Genomic DNA, 17,116 nt, shown 5'->3' with positions numbered 1-17,116 from the left:
GATTTGATTAGTTCATTCCACGTCAATCTTAGAAATGTTATCCCGCTGTTTCCCCAAAAGCGCCTTCAGATATATAGAGATATATTTCTGTATTTACCTGGAAGAAGGAAGTAAGCTTTGGATAGCGGTGATAAATACAAGAACAATAAATGCACACACCAGGTTTGATTTGAACACTTCATCCCGCATTTGTGAATACTAGAATAAAAAACAAACAGAAGAGTAAATTAGCTGTTAACCTACACAGTAGCTTCATGAAGACTGATGCATATACGATACTTTGGGAAAATTAGCAGGAAAAGCTAATAAATCAATAAACCTGAATTTGTTTTTAAAAATTATATGCAACAAATAAATCACTAATAAGCTGGTAAAACACTTTATCCTACAAAGCAAAACTGTCATTTGCAATACAAAGTTGTTTTACTTGGTTGCCTCTTCTTCAAAATAATTTGCTTCAAAAATCCCCAGGTAGATACTAGGGGCTTGTGCTGTTGAGTAAAATACTGAGTATTTAATAGCTTAATAAAATACTTAATAACCAGAGGAACCTTGGGTTTCCTCACCTGAAGACAAACAGTGAAGTCAGTTGCGACCCTGCATGCATGATGTTACGGAGGTGTCTCCATTCCTTGCCAAATTTAGGCCATTTTATTTACTTTTTTTTAAGAAAAGTATGTAGTTTGGGACATTTTGTGACTATTTGGGATGTGGTTCATGATCTCTGTATGCTAACTTACCCAAAGGCTGTGCAGAAACTTGGCAATATGGGCATTCTCCAAGGAGAAAATCAAGGTATTATTAAGTGAAAGGCCATCTGAGGTTCATTGTTATTATGATTTATTGCAAAAGTATTTTTCTCTAGCATCTCAAACCACTGAAAATGGTAGCAGGTTCCTCTTTTACGGGAGTTACCAAGACAAGGAGTGTGTGTCAGTGAATCACAGTAGATCAGTTAAAGTGGAAACATTATCCAACTCCTCAGCTGGTATTTAACACTGCTAATTCAGTTAAACTCCAATTGTTTACAGCAGATGAAGATTGGTCCACAGACATATTTTTGTAAATCTCTTTATCCTATACTGATGCCACTAAATTTTCTTCACCTAAAAAAGCATCCCACAAATGCCTGCCCCAGACATTTTTCCTCCTCTGAACAATAACTCCGTTTTATTTAATCTCTTGCAGTTTTGAAGTAGCTAAAAGTTACATGTACAGAACAAAAGAAAATCAGAGTCAAAAAGATATCAGGTGTCAGAATCTTTCTTTAGCAATTTGGTAATAAGACAAACTGCAGTTGTAAATGCCTAGAGAGCATAATAATTGAGGAAAATTAAAACTGATTACGAAATGTATTAGGAACATCTATTGAGAGGGTTCAGCTATGAATTGGATTTTATAGCTAATCTGCTCTTGAAGGAAGATCCTATCTTGATTTAGACTATATTCACTGCATGGACCTTTGGTAGGGACTTCATCTCAGTTATAAACGTCTGGTCAAAACAGGCTCAAGCTCCTGAAACAGGAAAAAGGCTTCTCTCTCTCCCCTGCTCCCATTTGTTATGAGTAAGACAGAGGGTTTATTCATTGGTGTCCCTCATTTTGACTCTTCCTCTGCTGTGATTATACCCTGTGTCAGCTGTTGGCAGGATCGCTTTGACATGATTTTCAATGGTGCTCACAGGCAACTCCACTTAATTTTGCTGCTGGAAACACAGAGGCACTGACCCTGATCTCTTGTGCAAGAAAACAGAACTGCATCAGTCCACTTAAATAATGAACCAGGGCTTTTTTTTTTTTGGTTGCGGCACAAAAAGAACCAAAGGGAAAGAGAACGTATGTTCCTTAAAATATGACATGAAATCCCAACGGTTCCTTAGGGAAATTACAGCAAACTAATTGAATGAAACACCAACATGGATTTGCCTGCTGTGTCGAGCATTATGTCAAAAGGATGAATGCTATGGTCTAATCAGTAACAACCTTGTAATGAGAAATTGTTAGCATCTCTGAGGCAGCACAAACACCAAAGATAAACGTAGCACTTCTGTAGCAGTCTATTCCTTAATGACTTAGAGAAGTAATTCAAGGATAGAATAAGCCTCAAGACACTTTCGTAACCATGGGGGAGGCATGTAGCCAGCTAGAGCCACACAGAGTGGTAGGAAAAATAGTGATGTGACTTACTCTGCAATGAAAACCTTAGCCACAACATCCCACAGACCTGCTTACACTGGTATGACTTGCTCATGGAATAGCAAAGGCTCCTACTGCTTCCTATGGGGCTTGAGCCATTTGCCTGTGCCGTTGGAGGGACCTGTTTAACTGCTGGCTAGCCCAGCCAGCTAGCTGAAACTGAGCTTGCACAAGAAAGGGCAAATTTCCTCTGCCAAATATTGCTGCTTTTTCCCCACCTCTCCTCTCTTTTCCCAGGGCTCTTTGAAAGGGGAGTACTGATAACATAACAGGCTTTAATTGTTTGCCTAGAGAAAGTCTTTGTGCACTGGGGAGGCAGGGTTTTGGTCTTATCCTCACTGATTCTCTTTGACTCAGATGGGACTGTTTGGATGAAAAGCGCGACCATGTGGGTTTTTTTTCTTCAGAGCAATGGTGTTTGTGCCACTGGACAAGCTTCCGCAGTACAGGGGAGGGACAGATAAAGATGCATCAGGAAGCCCAAGGCAGAGAAGAGATGAATGAACTTCTAAGACCAAAGGTTAGACACAAATCCAGTTGCTGACCAAAGACAGAAAAGATGTTGAACTGGTCCAGAGTTTTCTCAGTGTTTCTTGCAGACCTTCTTGCCGATGGAAGTTTCTGGGTTGAAGGAAAGGTGAGGCCCATGTCTGCATGGATACAGCATGCAGGAAGGGCAAAATTTTTTTCCTACTAATTTAATTTCTAGTTATCTTAGCCATCAGAAATTCTGAAACAAACTCAGATATTTAGGTCTATTTGGTATTTCCAGAGTACTCACCTCACAGTAAATATGTAGACACTTCACCTCTAAGCCCAGTCTGATTTATAATGCCAATACAAATATGCTGGAAGACTTACAATATCTTTACACAAATCTTTACATTGGAAACTTTCCTTAACAAAAACCCTACCAGCATGTAAAATTCCCTGCCCTGTTACTGGGCTTTATCCTGTATGAAAGCACATGGTACTGATATGACAAGGGGTGATTGCTTTAAAATGAAAGGGTAGATTTAGATTAGCTATCATAAAGAACTTCACTGTGAGGGTGGTGAGACACTGGAAGAGGTTGCCCAGAGAAGCTGTGGCTGCCCCCTCCCTGGACATGTTCAAGGCCAGGCTGGATGGGGCTTGGAGCAACCTGGGATAGTGGAAGGTGTCCCTGCCCATGGCAGGGGGGTTGGAACTGGATGATCTTCAAGGTCCTTTCCAACCCAAACCATTCTGTGATTCTTTGATGATAGTTCCAAGTCACTGCTATTAAGCTGGAACATCATGATGATATCTTTTAATCATTGGAAATCATCTAAAGTAGTATTGGATTTTCCTTATGAGCTATTACATATTTGGAAACCCTTAATGTATTTTCATGCTACCGTTTGAAGTACCCTCCTGTGATGGTTCTTTTGCTCTGTCTGCCTGTATCCTATTTGTGAAAATAACCTCTAGCAAAATTGAGAGTGAATTAGTCTCTAAATGAGATATCAAATGCTAATGAGTGAATACAGGTTAGTAATGAAAAGTCCACTTGGGTAAAGAATCTATAAAATATACCAGATGGGGATCCTGCACAAATTCTCTGAAAAATGAAGTACTACAAAATTCATGTGGAAATACACATACGGCCTCAGGGGGTTGCTCATGCAGCTGCTACTGCTTGCTGTGGAATCTACATTTATTCTATCACTGAGAAGGACATAGAACAATGAGATGAGAGAGGCGTGGGAAGATAAACCAACGTCTTAAACTGCTATGATATACCAGTTGTTTAAACCATTGTAAACCAGGAGCTGTGCTAGCTCCCATGGTAGATGTGGGCATGTTGATTCCAGAAATTACTTTCTTTTTAACCTTTTGAAACCTTAATGGAAACAAAGCAACACTTTCATCGCCAGCTTAAATCTGCTGTCTAAAATTGGTTTACACTGAAAAAAACCCACAAAACAACCCAGACTTTTAAACAGAAGTCCAGCATGGTATTTCATATCTATTAAATTCACCCCAAAAGATTTATGATCCTACAGCATGGTAGTTTTGTTACTAATGCAGGAGGAAGAAATATAGTTTAGTGCTCATATGGGTACTCACTTCTCTGTGGTTTGAGGTACTCAGCATTACACAATTCTTGTCGAACAAGGTTAACATAACTCTTCTTGATTGGGATCTCAGCTATAGGTACTGGTTGTTCTGCCTGCTGAATAACTGTAAAGTCAGGGGTGAGAAGTACTTACAGCTAAAAGAAGTAAGTATTAGGCAGGTACCAGCACTGCCTGAAAGTGTGATGGCTAAATGTGAGGGTACAAGATTGTACGTATGAGAAGTTACTTCGGAGATACCTCTGACCTGAAGTTGCCACTAGCCTGAACAGGTGAGTGGCAGCAAACGAAAACAGCAGTGTGAAATGGGAGGTCCACAGACATATCCTGTCTACTTGCTCGGCAACGCTGCAGGGAGCAGCTCAAGATGCTGATGTAGAAGGTCATGTAAGCAGTTGCAAAATGTTAATGACTAGAAGAAAGCGTCATTTCAGACTGAAAGGTTAGAGGTGGGGAGAGGAGAGGAAAAAAGCCTTCTGAAATAACTTTATGAGACTCTAATTTAAATCTTTGTTTTGTTTTGTTTCCTAAATCAGCGGGAAGAAGGGAGAAAGTGATAGTATTACAACGTAACAGGGAGGAAATAGCTACTTTCTATAGCAAAACAGTTCACACATTTTTTTCATGACTGCCTATAGACTATGGTTTAACACTAAGGCTACCGGGAAAAACCTCTAACTACTGCACAGGCAAACAGGGAGGGAAGGAACATTTCCCACATTGTCCCACAAGACAATGCCCCTGCCTATAATGAAGAGGACACTGTAATTCATCTTTCCTTAAGCCACATCATCCCTTTGCACCCTGGTGCATTCCCCATCCTTGTCTGAGCGCACTTACAATGCCCCAGCACCCTGAACACAAGCAAGGAGGTTGCTCACCGGCAACTATCCAGCTGCTGAAGGTGGATGAACCAGACCAAGTAAAACAGTGCTGATATTTTTTTTAAATTTTACTTCTGTGTAATGCTAAAAAACAGCCTGATTTAGAGGACAGAAAGGAAATTCAGTCCATTTTACAGGGAGGATTTTGTTTGTTTTGCCTGTGCTTACTGGTTGGGACTAGCACCTAAGGAAAGGCTGAATGAAAGCACCGTTTTCTAATCATTGCGGCACAGCCTGGCATTGGAAACGTCGTACTGAGAAGAAAATGTATCAAAGCTGTGCAAAATGTTGACTTTCAAATAGACTTTTTGCCATCCAGATGCAATTCAAAATGTTATTAATATTTAAAATCTGACCTATGTAATGTGGTGGATTAGAGCGTGGGTTTCCCCCCCTACCCCTTGCTTAAATTGCATTTAAATGAAAATCTACCCTTTCTGTATAGATTTTCCTTGTGGCTGCTAATTGTGAAGTCTAAAATGACAAGAAAGTTTATATTCTGAATATAGAATCTGATTCTGGGCAGTGTGCCTTTATTCCAACCCATTTTCAGGCCTCATTTTTATTAAATAGTAATGTGAGACTAGGTCAACCATTGACTAACTTGCTCATTCAGCAAGTTGTGATCAGGCTGTTTCCTCTTTCGCACAAGAAATTTCTAATATGCCATCCTCCACCTTCCAGGTTAAATACTATTTTGTCTAGGCTTTTTCACCTTGTGTTTTGACGTCGTGCCTTGAAAAGATAAAAGATTACTCATGACTTTTGAGCCTTTTGATGGTAATTTATGGGATATCAGAAATCTTGGATTTCACTTCTGTGTCCCTGTCAGCTTTGCATGGTGACTGCACCAAAAGAAATATCTTCGTATCTTCTGTTGCGGCAGTACTGGCTAATTTGGTTTTGGGGATTCTACCTTGTGTCTCAGTGTTGTAAATACACTCATGGGGAAATTAAATCTGTTCTTTTTATAAATGAACCTTTCCTTTTCCATCTGCATGATTGTGAAATAAGGGCTTAAATATACTCCAAGTAGAATTTCTCTTTTCCAGCGGTTTTCGTTACACTCTCACCACTGATAACACCCGAGGACTGTTCTCCCATAAGGCAAGTAAGAAAGTCTGTTTTCCAGTGGAGGTTAAAGTGATGACGAGGAAGTGGGCCTCCGTGCTTGCGATTTCCCATTATTTTTCTTTCTTTTCAGTCTAAGTGCACATCCTATCGCAGACCAGCTGTTGCTGCATTGTAATAACATACAAGTCAATGAAACAATTTGAGATCTGTGCAACCCCACCCAATGTCATCAGTTTGCAAGGGAAATTCTCCCATTGCCTTATCTTTTTAACTTATAACTTACATCTGGATGTAGACTGAAATAGAAATTAGTGAGATCATACTGCCGTTGAAAAGCAGTAAAGACATGAGCAATATTTACCTCTTAGAAGCAGATGTTTAAAAAGGATGTTTAAAACAAAGAGTTGACAAATTAGTTTTGACTTGAAATAAACATAGCAGCTGCCTAGGGGATATCAGATGGATCCTATGACTAAATGAAAGAAACTTATCTGTATAAATATAGATACATGTTTTGAATAGAAGTGTCAGTTTATTAATATGCTCAATCACCATTTCTGCCAAAGCAACCTGTCATCTGACAGAAAACTGCTTGTACTAGACAGCGAACGAAACCCGGCAAACGGCTGCTGTTTTCAGAAGCAGAGTTTGCTCAGTGTAGGCATTTCCCAACAACGGAATGTAATCATTGCAGCATCATAACACCTCCATGATGACACTGTCTATTATGACCTCTAGCTCAGTCCCAACTTCTGAAAACTGAAACAAAAGGAAAAAGAAAAACAAAACCCAGAAAACAATCAACGCAAGCTACAGCCTACAGCTTCTCTATTTCAGTGGACATTTGTTACAATTCAAGTTGTGAATAATGCAGCTATCAAGACCCAGCTACCTTATGCTCCAGGCTGGAGTCTTTAAACATCAGTGAAAAAGGCTTGATATGCTCTCTTCTCAATTTATCGCCACTCCGTAAGTCGATGGTGTGCTCTATTCGCTTGTTAATTTCCTCAGGCCCAGACTGGACATGCAAAGCTTGTGCAAGATGGTTTGGAAGCAGATTTATTGAATTTCTTGTTAGGGCAGCCAGAGTCTAGGGGAAAGCACATGCAAACAGAATAAACCTGCTGGTCCCCTTGGGTTAAAAATGCAATGTTTTAGATCATGTTGCATTGCAAACCATTACAGCATTCCATGCAATCCATTCAATGAAATCTACAGAAGTGTAAAATAATAAGTCTGTTCCACTAAACACATACAGTACATTAAGGGGAGTACTTTAATGCCCTCTTTTATACAGACTAGAAGGTTTACTGCTGCACTGAACACTAGGACCATATTCCTCTTTCCAGATTCTGTTAATTAATTATTAGAGCATGCATGAGGAGAGTACACACCAAAATCACAGCAGGGTATGTAACTCAATGGTGTGTTTTCACAACTAAGAAAAGAAGGTACAGAAAACAGAAGTCATAAAATGTAATGATGTTTTTCTTCATCTCAAAGTTACTGCATGTGTGTAGTTAAGGAACAGATCAGTTAGGCAGGAGTGAAGAAGGTGACATTTCTGATTACTTCAGCATGGGTTTTCAAAGAATATGTTCTTCTTCACTACTGATATATTTCAGCCAGTTTAGATTACAGTTAGGTTATATGATTTAATTTAACTGTAATTTATGTTATCGTTTTTCATTACTTCAAACCCACCGTTCCTTTGGTATTTCGTTGGCTACTCAAAAGAAAAAAAGAAAATACTTTTGCACGGCTTTGCAAAGGAAAGCTAGCGAGATAGCATGGTGGGTGCTTCACCTTCAGGAAAGAGGTAGAGTTTGCTTTCATAAAGACAATAACTCAATCCAGTTTCATGGTATCATTTGATGACACAAACCACAGTGAAGCAGCACTTTCCCGCTTGAATGGGAAAATAAATTCTACTACCTGTGATATTCCCAAGGGTTAAGAAATGTTAATGAATGGAAAGGATATAAGCCTTCATACATCACAGCATAAGACATTTCAGAATTTTTATGGACAAGAAGTACACTTCTGCTTGAGAAAAGTTATCCCATAGGTCCTTGCTGGAAAAATCTTCTGCTATATGCCCTGCTGGGCATTGTTGGGAACAGGAGTTTGGGATGCTTTTATTACTAGATTTCTGTAGAAATTATATAGGGATATTTCCCCTGTTCATATTCAAGGGATAGTCACCATTACATTCTAAGGAATCTTGGACAGAATATTAAAACACAGGAAGGGTCTCAGGCACCCCCTGTCAAACCCCAATTGACAGCTTTCTTTGCAGTCATAAAATAAAGTCCAAGGACTCCATAATCACAGATGATACCTTGTTTTCTCATACTCCATTGTCTGATGAGTGATTTAAGAGCCCAATAAATAGGCAGAAAATGGTGTCAGGGATGAAATCTGTCTATGGAAGTGAGCAGCAGTTTTCCTGTTGCTTTGGTAGAGAAAGGACTTCAGTAGAGAAGGTTTGGCACACCACTCTATCAAATCTCTCCATTTTCCCTTCAGGCAATCAGTATTATCAACAGTTAAAGAGAAAAAAATCCAGGAAACTTTTCTCTTACTAAACTTTCTCTTCTCATGCTAAAATTTCAGATATGCCTGAATCCATCTTAGCCTTGGAGCTAAGGTGGAAACCTTAGTTAGAGCCAAATTCCAGGCTAAAAATCCTTTGAGTCAACTGGATAAATACTGCATTAATGCATACTGAGATGCTACTTTAGTTTAGGTATTCCTATCTCTTTTAAACTGATCTGTGCAGAAAAGTTGTTACCAGTTTGTGGTGGCTGAAATCTTACAAGAGGATTTGAAGACGCTGTTAAAGGACAAGATCACATCAGATGCTGTTGTGCGCATTAATGCCTCAGAATTAGTTCATATTGCTGTATCTCCACTGCAAGCAGGGGTCCCTAATGTTTTACTTGAACATTGTGTTTTATTTACTTGAGGAGAATGATCTCAATTCATCCTTACTAGTGACTTACTTTTGCTTCAAATTGTATTTTAAAATTTGATTAATATAAAGAACTGTCTTCTTGCTGAATGTATGAAGTGGGTTACGATTCATGGTAGATGAACATGACATAATATCACCTCTATGGCAATGGTGCCAGTAGTATTGATGCAAAAACGGACTCGGAAGTTGAATTTATTTTCAGAGGATAACAAGGAAATTCATATTTCAGTTTGGTAGTCATCTCTCCCTCACACCCGTACACATACTAAAGACAACTGAACTCCTGTAATTAATAATAACAATAATGAAAAATATAATGCAAATTGTTGTCCCAAGAATATGATCTAAACACATTTTGTCTCTGTATCCCCCTCTTTGCTCTGCAGCTTTTAAGACTGCGTTATGCCGACATAAAGAAATACTGGTTCTCCCTATTATCTCGCCTGCACCTTTGTGAACAGCTGTATGGAAGATACGACTGTGAATTGTAAGATACAATGGCTTTTGAACTTTCCTGGTGCTGGCAGTAGCCGTTCATCATACAGGAACACATACAAGCTCCTGCTAGGAAAAAGCCCAGCCAAGCCTTCATCCGACGCTAAAAGATAGGATGAATTAAAACAAACAAATAATAAAACTTCAACTTTAGAGATATCTTACAGAGATTTAAAAAAGGTGGCTGGGATTAGATTTTACTTCCTTCCTGCAAAGTTTTCTTGCAACAAGTCCAAACATCCTGACCTCAACAAGGGGAATTTTTAATTGGTGCCCTTTAGAAAAATGTAGGAAGGCTTTAAATTATTTTTTCTTCCTGCAAACACCAGGACGTAGAGGCAAATAGGGAAATACAAAGTCACGGGTTTAAAGAGACAGGATACAGGTAGGATTTGGTTCAAGAGGAACCTAGGTGCCTAGGTGCTTGGTGTCTAAGTTCGTATTACTGGCAATATACACTCTGGATACTTTCAGTTGGCCAGTCATATGCAGCTATGGTCAGCCGAGGTGCCCGAGGGTATCTTGGACAACAGTCTGGAGCTAGGAGATATGGTACAAGACCTACAGGAACCCGATGCACTGCTGGCTGGAGGTGGGGACCAGCCGGAGTGCGTTAGGGTATCTCAAGCTGCAATAGACAGCCACAGTTAAGCTGAGTCAAGCTTTTACTCAGCATGTTTCAGCATAGGTGTTTAGAACTATTTGAGACATCAGAGTCTCTTGCTTGGGTTCTAACAGATAGTCCAGATGATGACAGGTCTTTTATAGGCCCTTGTTGTATGGATGTCTCAGGCACTCTAGAGCTCCACAAGTAGCTCTAGACCCTCATGTTTAGGAGCTGAGCTGTGTGGGAGGTCGACACCTGGGACAGTCGGCATACACATAAATGCAGGTGCCAGTTTTGAACTGAATTCCACCCTGTTGTTTGGACTTGTCTGTCATCTTGTCTGTCTTTAAGTGATAATTTTTGTGATAACTGCTAAGAGTCATTGCAGTCACCACTAAAATACGCTTGTACAAGACACAAACATTTTAATATGCTTTTTTGCCAATTCACATCACTACAGGCCCATCATGTGCCTACAGCAACACACACACTGACCACATTAGGCTTTCAGCTACTTCTGTGGTAAGGCTCAGCAAAGAAATCCAGCTTAATCAGCTATAAATTTATCTTGGAGGAGGAGGCCTTTACTCTCTTAACATAAAATACCTTCTATCCAACTTTCTTTGCTTTAAGAAAGAAGCCCAGACACTTGTTTCAATAAACTCCATCCATATTGGGCATAGTCTGAATTTCAGATCAGGGACTCGCATCCTTGGCTTACCTCACCATTAGAGCCAAGGCACATGGTGCTAAATGTGCTGTAGACACACGTAGCTTTTGTTAATATCTGTGACTGCGTACATAAAAAGTGGTTATTCTGTTCTTTGCTCATATCAACAGATCTTCAATTCACTGACTTAGGCTGCCTGTAGAAAATAAATTTGAGGTAAAGAATATGGATTGTGATGAATGTGAGTTTGGCAAGAGAACTCACCAGAGACTTCGACATTTCATATTCTTCCTAACATAACTACAGATAAAAGAAAGACACATGTGATAAAAGTTGCTCAAATTTTGTTGTACCTTATATCGGGCAAAGAAAAAAAATTTAAATGCTACAGCAAATGTTCAAATGTATGGAGTGATTAATTCTTGGGTTGCTGCTACTTGGATTCTCAATGTCTGCTGCTGCCAGTGACCTTTAGGTTGCATAATTAATGTTATTAAATGCTTATTCTGTCCAAGACTGACATGCCTCTGGAAAAAGCTACTATGTCCTAGTATAATTTAAAGCTATCCTCTGAATTTTGAGCTGAAATACATTATTTATAAGCAGTAATGCTTATTGTCTCAACTTTAAAATTGAAAATTACACAATAATTGAATCACAGATGGACTAGTAAATTTTTAAAATCTTGTCTCCACGAAAAAGCTTATTGTAAAACTGTGTAATATAAAATTATGGTTATTTCCAGCACAAAAACAAGTTCTTCAACAAAACAGTGAGAAACTATTCTAAAAATGGATTGTTTATTGCCATAAGACAAAAATCTGCTTTAAAACAACTGTTTAGTTATGCTTATTTCAATGATTTTCATGCTTTTTACTAGTTTAGTCAGTAGTTAGTTCAATAATTGAATAAAAACTCTAGTCCCTTATTTCATTCTTTGTCTTTGTTGGTATCAAGGTCAGGTTTAGCTGAGAAAATGGTCAATGAAAGGATAGCCTATTCTGCATAGAAGTTTTGGACTACAGAAACTGGAATGTCTTAAAAGGAAAGAAGAAGAAACAGAGAGACATCAGAAGATATTCACAGCAGCATGCACCCATACCTCTATTCCTAATGAAATGAAAATACAGACACAGGTCAACAAAATACGGAGAATACTAAAAGGCAGTGTACATGCAGATACACAGATGTACAGAACCTTTCTAAAACATGTGTTTTATATAACAGCCAACTATGTCATGCTCTGGTTCAGTTTGAAGAGATGAAGACACTGCCATGGGCTGATGGATTGTGAAGGCTTATCACTTCTGAGCAGACTTGTGAGAAGCAGAAGATGGCTGACAAAGCAAGACCTCCACACAACAATGCTTGAAGTTCAACAGACAGTGCAGACAAGCAGGACTAAGGACGTGCAGCAGAAGAAAGGATATATCATGTCATTACAGATCCCTCAGAAAAATATAAGAAAACTCCAGCTGACCTTGTTTCATAAAGACTCATCAATCTTTCAAATGCAGTGAAGAATGGTGTCTGAGGGCATTTTAACCTTTCCATCTTTAATTCCTCTAAGCAAACAGATTTCACAATGCGATTTTTATGACTGTACAGGAACTGCTGTTTCCCAGTGTGCTAGCAATTAGCCATGCAGTGCTTTTGGAGAAAAGATCTGATCAGGAGCAGCTGTTATTGTCTCATATTTCTATTGAGCTACTCATGACCTTAGAGTCTAACTCACCTGCTAGTGAACCTTAATTATGTCTTAGAATCTAAGTTTTTAATTTTTTTTTTTTTTTTTTTTTTAAAAAAAAGGACAACCTGTTTTAACAAGGTGGTTTTTTGAGGTAGATATTTTTTCTTCCCCTTATGTGTCAATAACTTACACTATGCTTTTTCATCTAGCAAAATGTCCATTCATCTCTTTACTTTGATGGCAGTGCAGTGAAGCTATGCAGAGATACACACTCTGACTAGAATGTTTCAGCTAGTTTAGTAACATTAGCTTTATTTTTAATTTACTTCTTTATGGACTGGTTCAACTAAAACTAAGCTGTGTAATATTTAATTTCAGTTGGGAAAAAATCCAAAAACCTCTGGTCCACTGGCATTTCCCCAGTTTGGATACATGATTTATTTCAGCTCTGAAACAATTCGTTTAATCCTCTGCTGTTATAGTATGTTTTAGAATAAAGGTTAAAGATGAATTTGTCTCCTCTGAGGCTTCCATTATTGCAATGCACTCAAGCATGCATTCATACTTGATGACATTAAAGGAAGTTTGACTTACGTTCTGTTTTCCCACTATGTTATCAAATGGAAGTTCAGGGCTCCAGGATCCTTCGGTAAATGTTGCTCCACTGTTTCTCCTGTCAGAGGAGCTGACAGCCTCTTTCACAATATCTTCAGGCAAAGTCAACAGACTCTCCTCAGGTTGTTTAATTAAATATGTCTCAATGTTATGTTTCCTCAAGAATTCATTACGCTCTTTGCCATGCCCTTCTTCAACTTTATAATCCCCGTTCAGGCAGTCCAGAGTGGCTTTGGAGATGTGAATTCTCCTGCATAAGTGAAATAAGTAGTAGCAAATACTGATTGCACTCTAGTGTACATAGGTGAGAAGGGGTTTATGAACTCTTCATCATTTTTAACGTGATGGATAAATAGAAGGTTTTCTATTGTTTATGATGTTTTCTATACAGAAAATTAGTATATCCAACAAACATGAGCTTCATTTGGGGACAAATACTCTCGAGACATGTTCACATCAATAGGATCTCATGAATACACAAAGTCCTGTCATAGGAAAAACATTTTGATGTTCACACCTGATACCTTTGCTCACAGTAATAGTTTAATGGGAGACCTTCCTGAGTAAAACACTATTCAGAGTGAATGAAAATTGCCACTTCAGGTAAATATGGTGAGAGGAAAATATGTGTTGTGCATTAGAGCCGTCTATGTGACGCTCTTTAATTACCTTCAGTTACTTGAGGTAGCTTAGACAGTTGAAATTAGTGGTCTGACAGCATCTGAAGTGAATTAGGGAAATAGAGGAACTATACAAAGGCAAGTGGGGTGATAATTTCTAGTTAGACTAAGCAGTGAGTTCAAAAAACTTTTGCAAAAGTGAAGTCGAATTTAAGAGATGACATACAAAAACCTCAAATTTCGCAAAAGCATGATAGGGTTTTGAATGTCTTCCAACCAAACCTGGAAGTGTTTGGTATTTGGACTTTCTTAACCCTAATTATGACTGCTTGAGGAAGACAGAAAGAAGTAAAAAAAAAATTAAAAAGAGTAGGTCTTTCTATTTGTATTTTTAAGAAATCTTTGAGTTCCTACATGTAGGGTAAATTGCAGACACTTCTAAAACTCATCCACATGGTTAGCCGTGTTATACTTTATAATGCAGCATCATAAATGCAATAAAGGGAGATGTTCGTTAAACATGTATATAACTCAAGAAAATAAATGTAGTGACTCCATTAAAATTGGTTCACTTTTCAAACTTTGGGTGCATGGCACTTTCTGAAAGTCAGACTTGCAGACAGATTCCTAAAATTCAGTCAGCTAAAATTCTTGATCATTTCTTGATGACACATACTGAGGCATTTTTCTCAGGCACCACACACTGGCTTGTCTCCACTGAAGGATATGGTCCTAGCACACCCCTTGGGAACTTTCTTCTGGAGCTTAAAGGATGCCACTACAGAGTTAAATTGCGTAAAATGCTAATGGAATAAAAGGCTATAAGTGCATGTGTGACATGCACATATTGCCAGAAAATAAAGAGCTAGTTGGCTTTAAGCAGTTTGAAATGCCCATGATTACCAGAATTTGGCACAAACTGGGTCTACGTGGAGTATTAAATGTCAGTGTCTAATTAAAAGATCAAAAAATTGTATCTCAGCCATTTTTTAACCTGTCTCAGCTTCCCTCTGAAGTCAACACAGATTTTGTACAACTTTCACTGTGTGAAATCATGCTGTTATGATGTCCACGGAGATTAGAACCCTTTTGTAGTCAAATGTCAGTAAAACTGACAATAAAAAACAGTAAAAATGTTTCTCAAATATAAACAACTTTTGGCCTGGACATTAAAACCGAAGCATATGACCTCTCAGAAAGACAATGCGTTTCCTAGCTCTTAGAAATCCAAATAGGCTAAATTGATTTAAGTAAAGTACAAATTAAAAAAAAAAAAAAAAAAGAAAAAAAAAGTGATACATTAGTTGCCAGGGTGACTATCTTTGTGCTGAATTTCAACTAATATAATTTGGGAAGATTGCATTATAAAGCCCTGAAATACGGGTTTTATAATGGAAATGATAACAGCTTTAACTAGAGTGTGGAGCTGGCTATTGATGCAATACCCTTAAATGGACCAAATATTAATAAATAGCTGGTAGATTAAAAATATTTTCTGGTTTCACCTCTTGTACAGCTTGCTTAAAAAACCTTAACATGCGTAGTGGAGGAACGTCTTTCTAATTTCATACAAGTACAGTGAATTGGGACCCTGAGCATTGAAGTCAGAAAGTAAAGCCTGTCCTACTGTTGAAAACATGCCAGGCCCAAAGCTTTAGATGATACCTGTCATCTTGGAAAATTAATTGGTTTTCTTCCAATTAAATACCATAGACTTATACCTAGATATACCAGATGAAAACTATTAGAAAATGGGGTCCTGATGGAAGAGTATCTCTGACATAACACTTTAGGATCTTACACGATTTCCTTCTCCAGTGTCGTGGACACGTTTTTTTTCCTCTCAGAAAACCAGAAATGATTGCTTTTCCTTGGTGCTCCCAAGTGCCTCCTTCCACCACAGTTGGGCTGCCCAACTTGCTTCACTCGGGTGCAAAATGTCTCTGCATCACCCGTGGTTATGAGGTCTCAGAGTGATATACAACTGGCGAGGGGAAGAGATGAACCCCGGACTGGGTAGGAGGATCCTCCCCATCCTGGGCAGGTGAGCTGCCTTCCTCTGCTGTGCTCTCAGGAAAGGGCCATGGTTCATCTTTGCTCTTGTTTCCCACTGTGGGAGCACGACCATTCATAACCCCAGGGCAGCTTTTCTGACGGAAGAGAGGAAAGCAGTGCAGCTCTGGGAATGGGAATGATCTCGGCATTGGGGAAAGGAGGAGGATTTGAATGCTGGCAGCAGGGAGAAGTAAGGTGAGGCTGAAGTGAACTTAACTGCTCTGTTAAATCTGCCCTGCACACTAGGAAATCCTGATGTAAGTCACTGTTTTGAGGGACTTAGTGAACTGCTGTCACATACAGGCTTTGTTCTGTTGGCAAACTGATATACAGGAGTGGAAATCCCTCTGCTCCAGTAGGCTGCGACCTAGCCAGGCATTTTACCAACAGCAAGCTGGTGTGTTCTCTGGGTTATTCATTAATAGCTGTATTACCCGCATGCATTAACTGCAATAAACTATACTTTTTGCAGGTGCTGATGGTGAAACTTAGATGATTGATTTGCTCATGTCAACAAAGCAGCATGTGACTTTTCTTAGTCATCTGGGGCTATTGTGGGATAAGCAGCAGGGAAAGAAATGTTTTTCTGCAGTTTTATAAACTGATGATGTGCAGAGCATAGAAGTTGTTTCCAGAGCACACAATGGTTCATTTTCTGTTGGTTCTAAGAATACTTAATAGTATAAAGGGCTACTATGGGGAACCGTGGAAGGGGCCTATATTTGAAAATACAATATAAAGCGAGTATCTTTCTAACTTCCTGGGAACATAGCAGCTCTGACGATCCTAATGTGCGCACAGGGAGTACAGCACGCGACTGAGATTTGATGACTTAAAACCTTTCTCACTCAAGATGACGGCATCACTTAGACTTTTTTCAACATAAAAATGTCCACTGCTATTGCTTTTACGTTCCATGGACAAAAATTGAATTGTTGTAGGGGATCTTTTGCTACATCTTTCATCAATGGAAAGTGGAACTGAAAGTGAACAGAGTATTCCTGCAGCCACTACTGTTGCTTCAAATTAGGATTTTCAGCTCCCAAATTACAGTTAAATATAGGCCATGTCAGGCAGAAATATCATTTCCTCTTCCAGGTGAATCAGCCACCTCAGACAAAGAAAAACCAGTCA

At 38.9% G+C, this 17,116-nt stretch overlaps 1 protein-coding gene across 1 annotated transcript in view; it reads right to left on the bottom strand.

Moving 5' to 3' along the window:
• ADCY8 (adenylate cyclase 8) overlaps positions 1-17,116 on the bottom strand; it is a 127,013-nt gene that overhangs the window by 34,997 nt on the left and 74,900 nt on the right. The window contains exons 7-9 of the mRNA XM_086466217.1: positions 13,287-13,557; positions 7,146-7,343; positions 98-198 (exon numbers count right to left, since the gene is read on the bottom strand). Of these exons, the coding sequence (XP_086322343.1) occupies positions 98-198; positions 7,146-7,343; positions 13,287-13,557 (570 nt within the window). The remainder of the gene's footprint in view (positions 1-97; positions 199-7,145; positions 7,344-13,286; positions 13,558-17,116) is intronic.

Source organism: Leptosomus discolor, chromosome 5, assembly GCF_034619465.1.
Source record: "Leptosomus discolor isolate bLepDis1 chromosome 5, bLepDis1.hap2, whole genome shotgun sequence".
NCBI lineage: Eukaryota > Metazoa > Chordata > Aves > Leptosomiformes > Leptosomidae > Leptosomus > Leptosomus discolor.
Note: the sequence above shows the minus strand (reverse complement) of the source record. Positions and strands in the feature narration are given on the sequence as shown.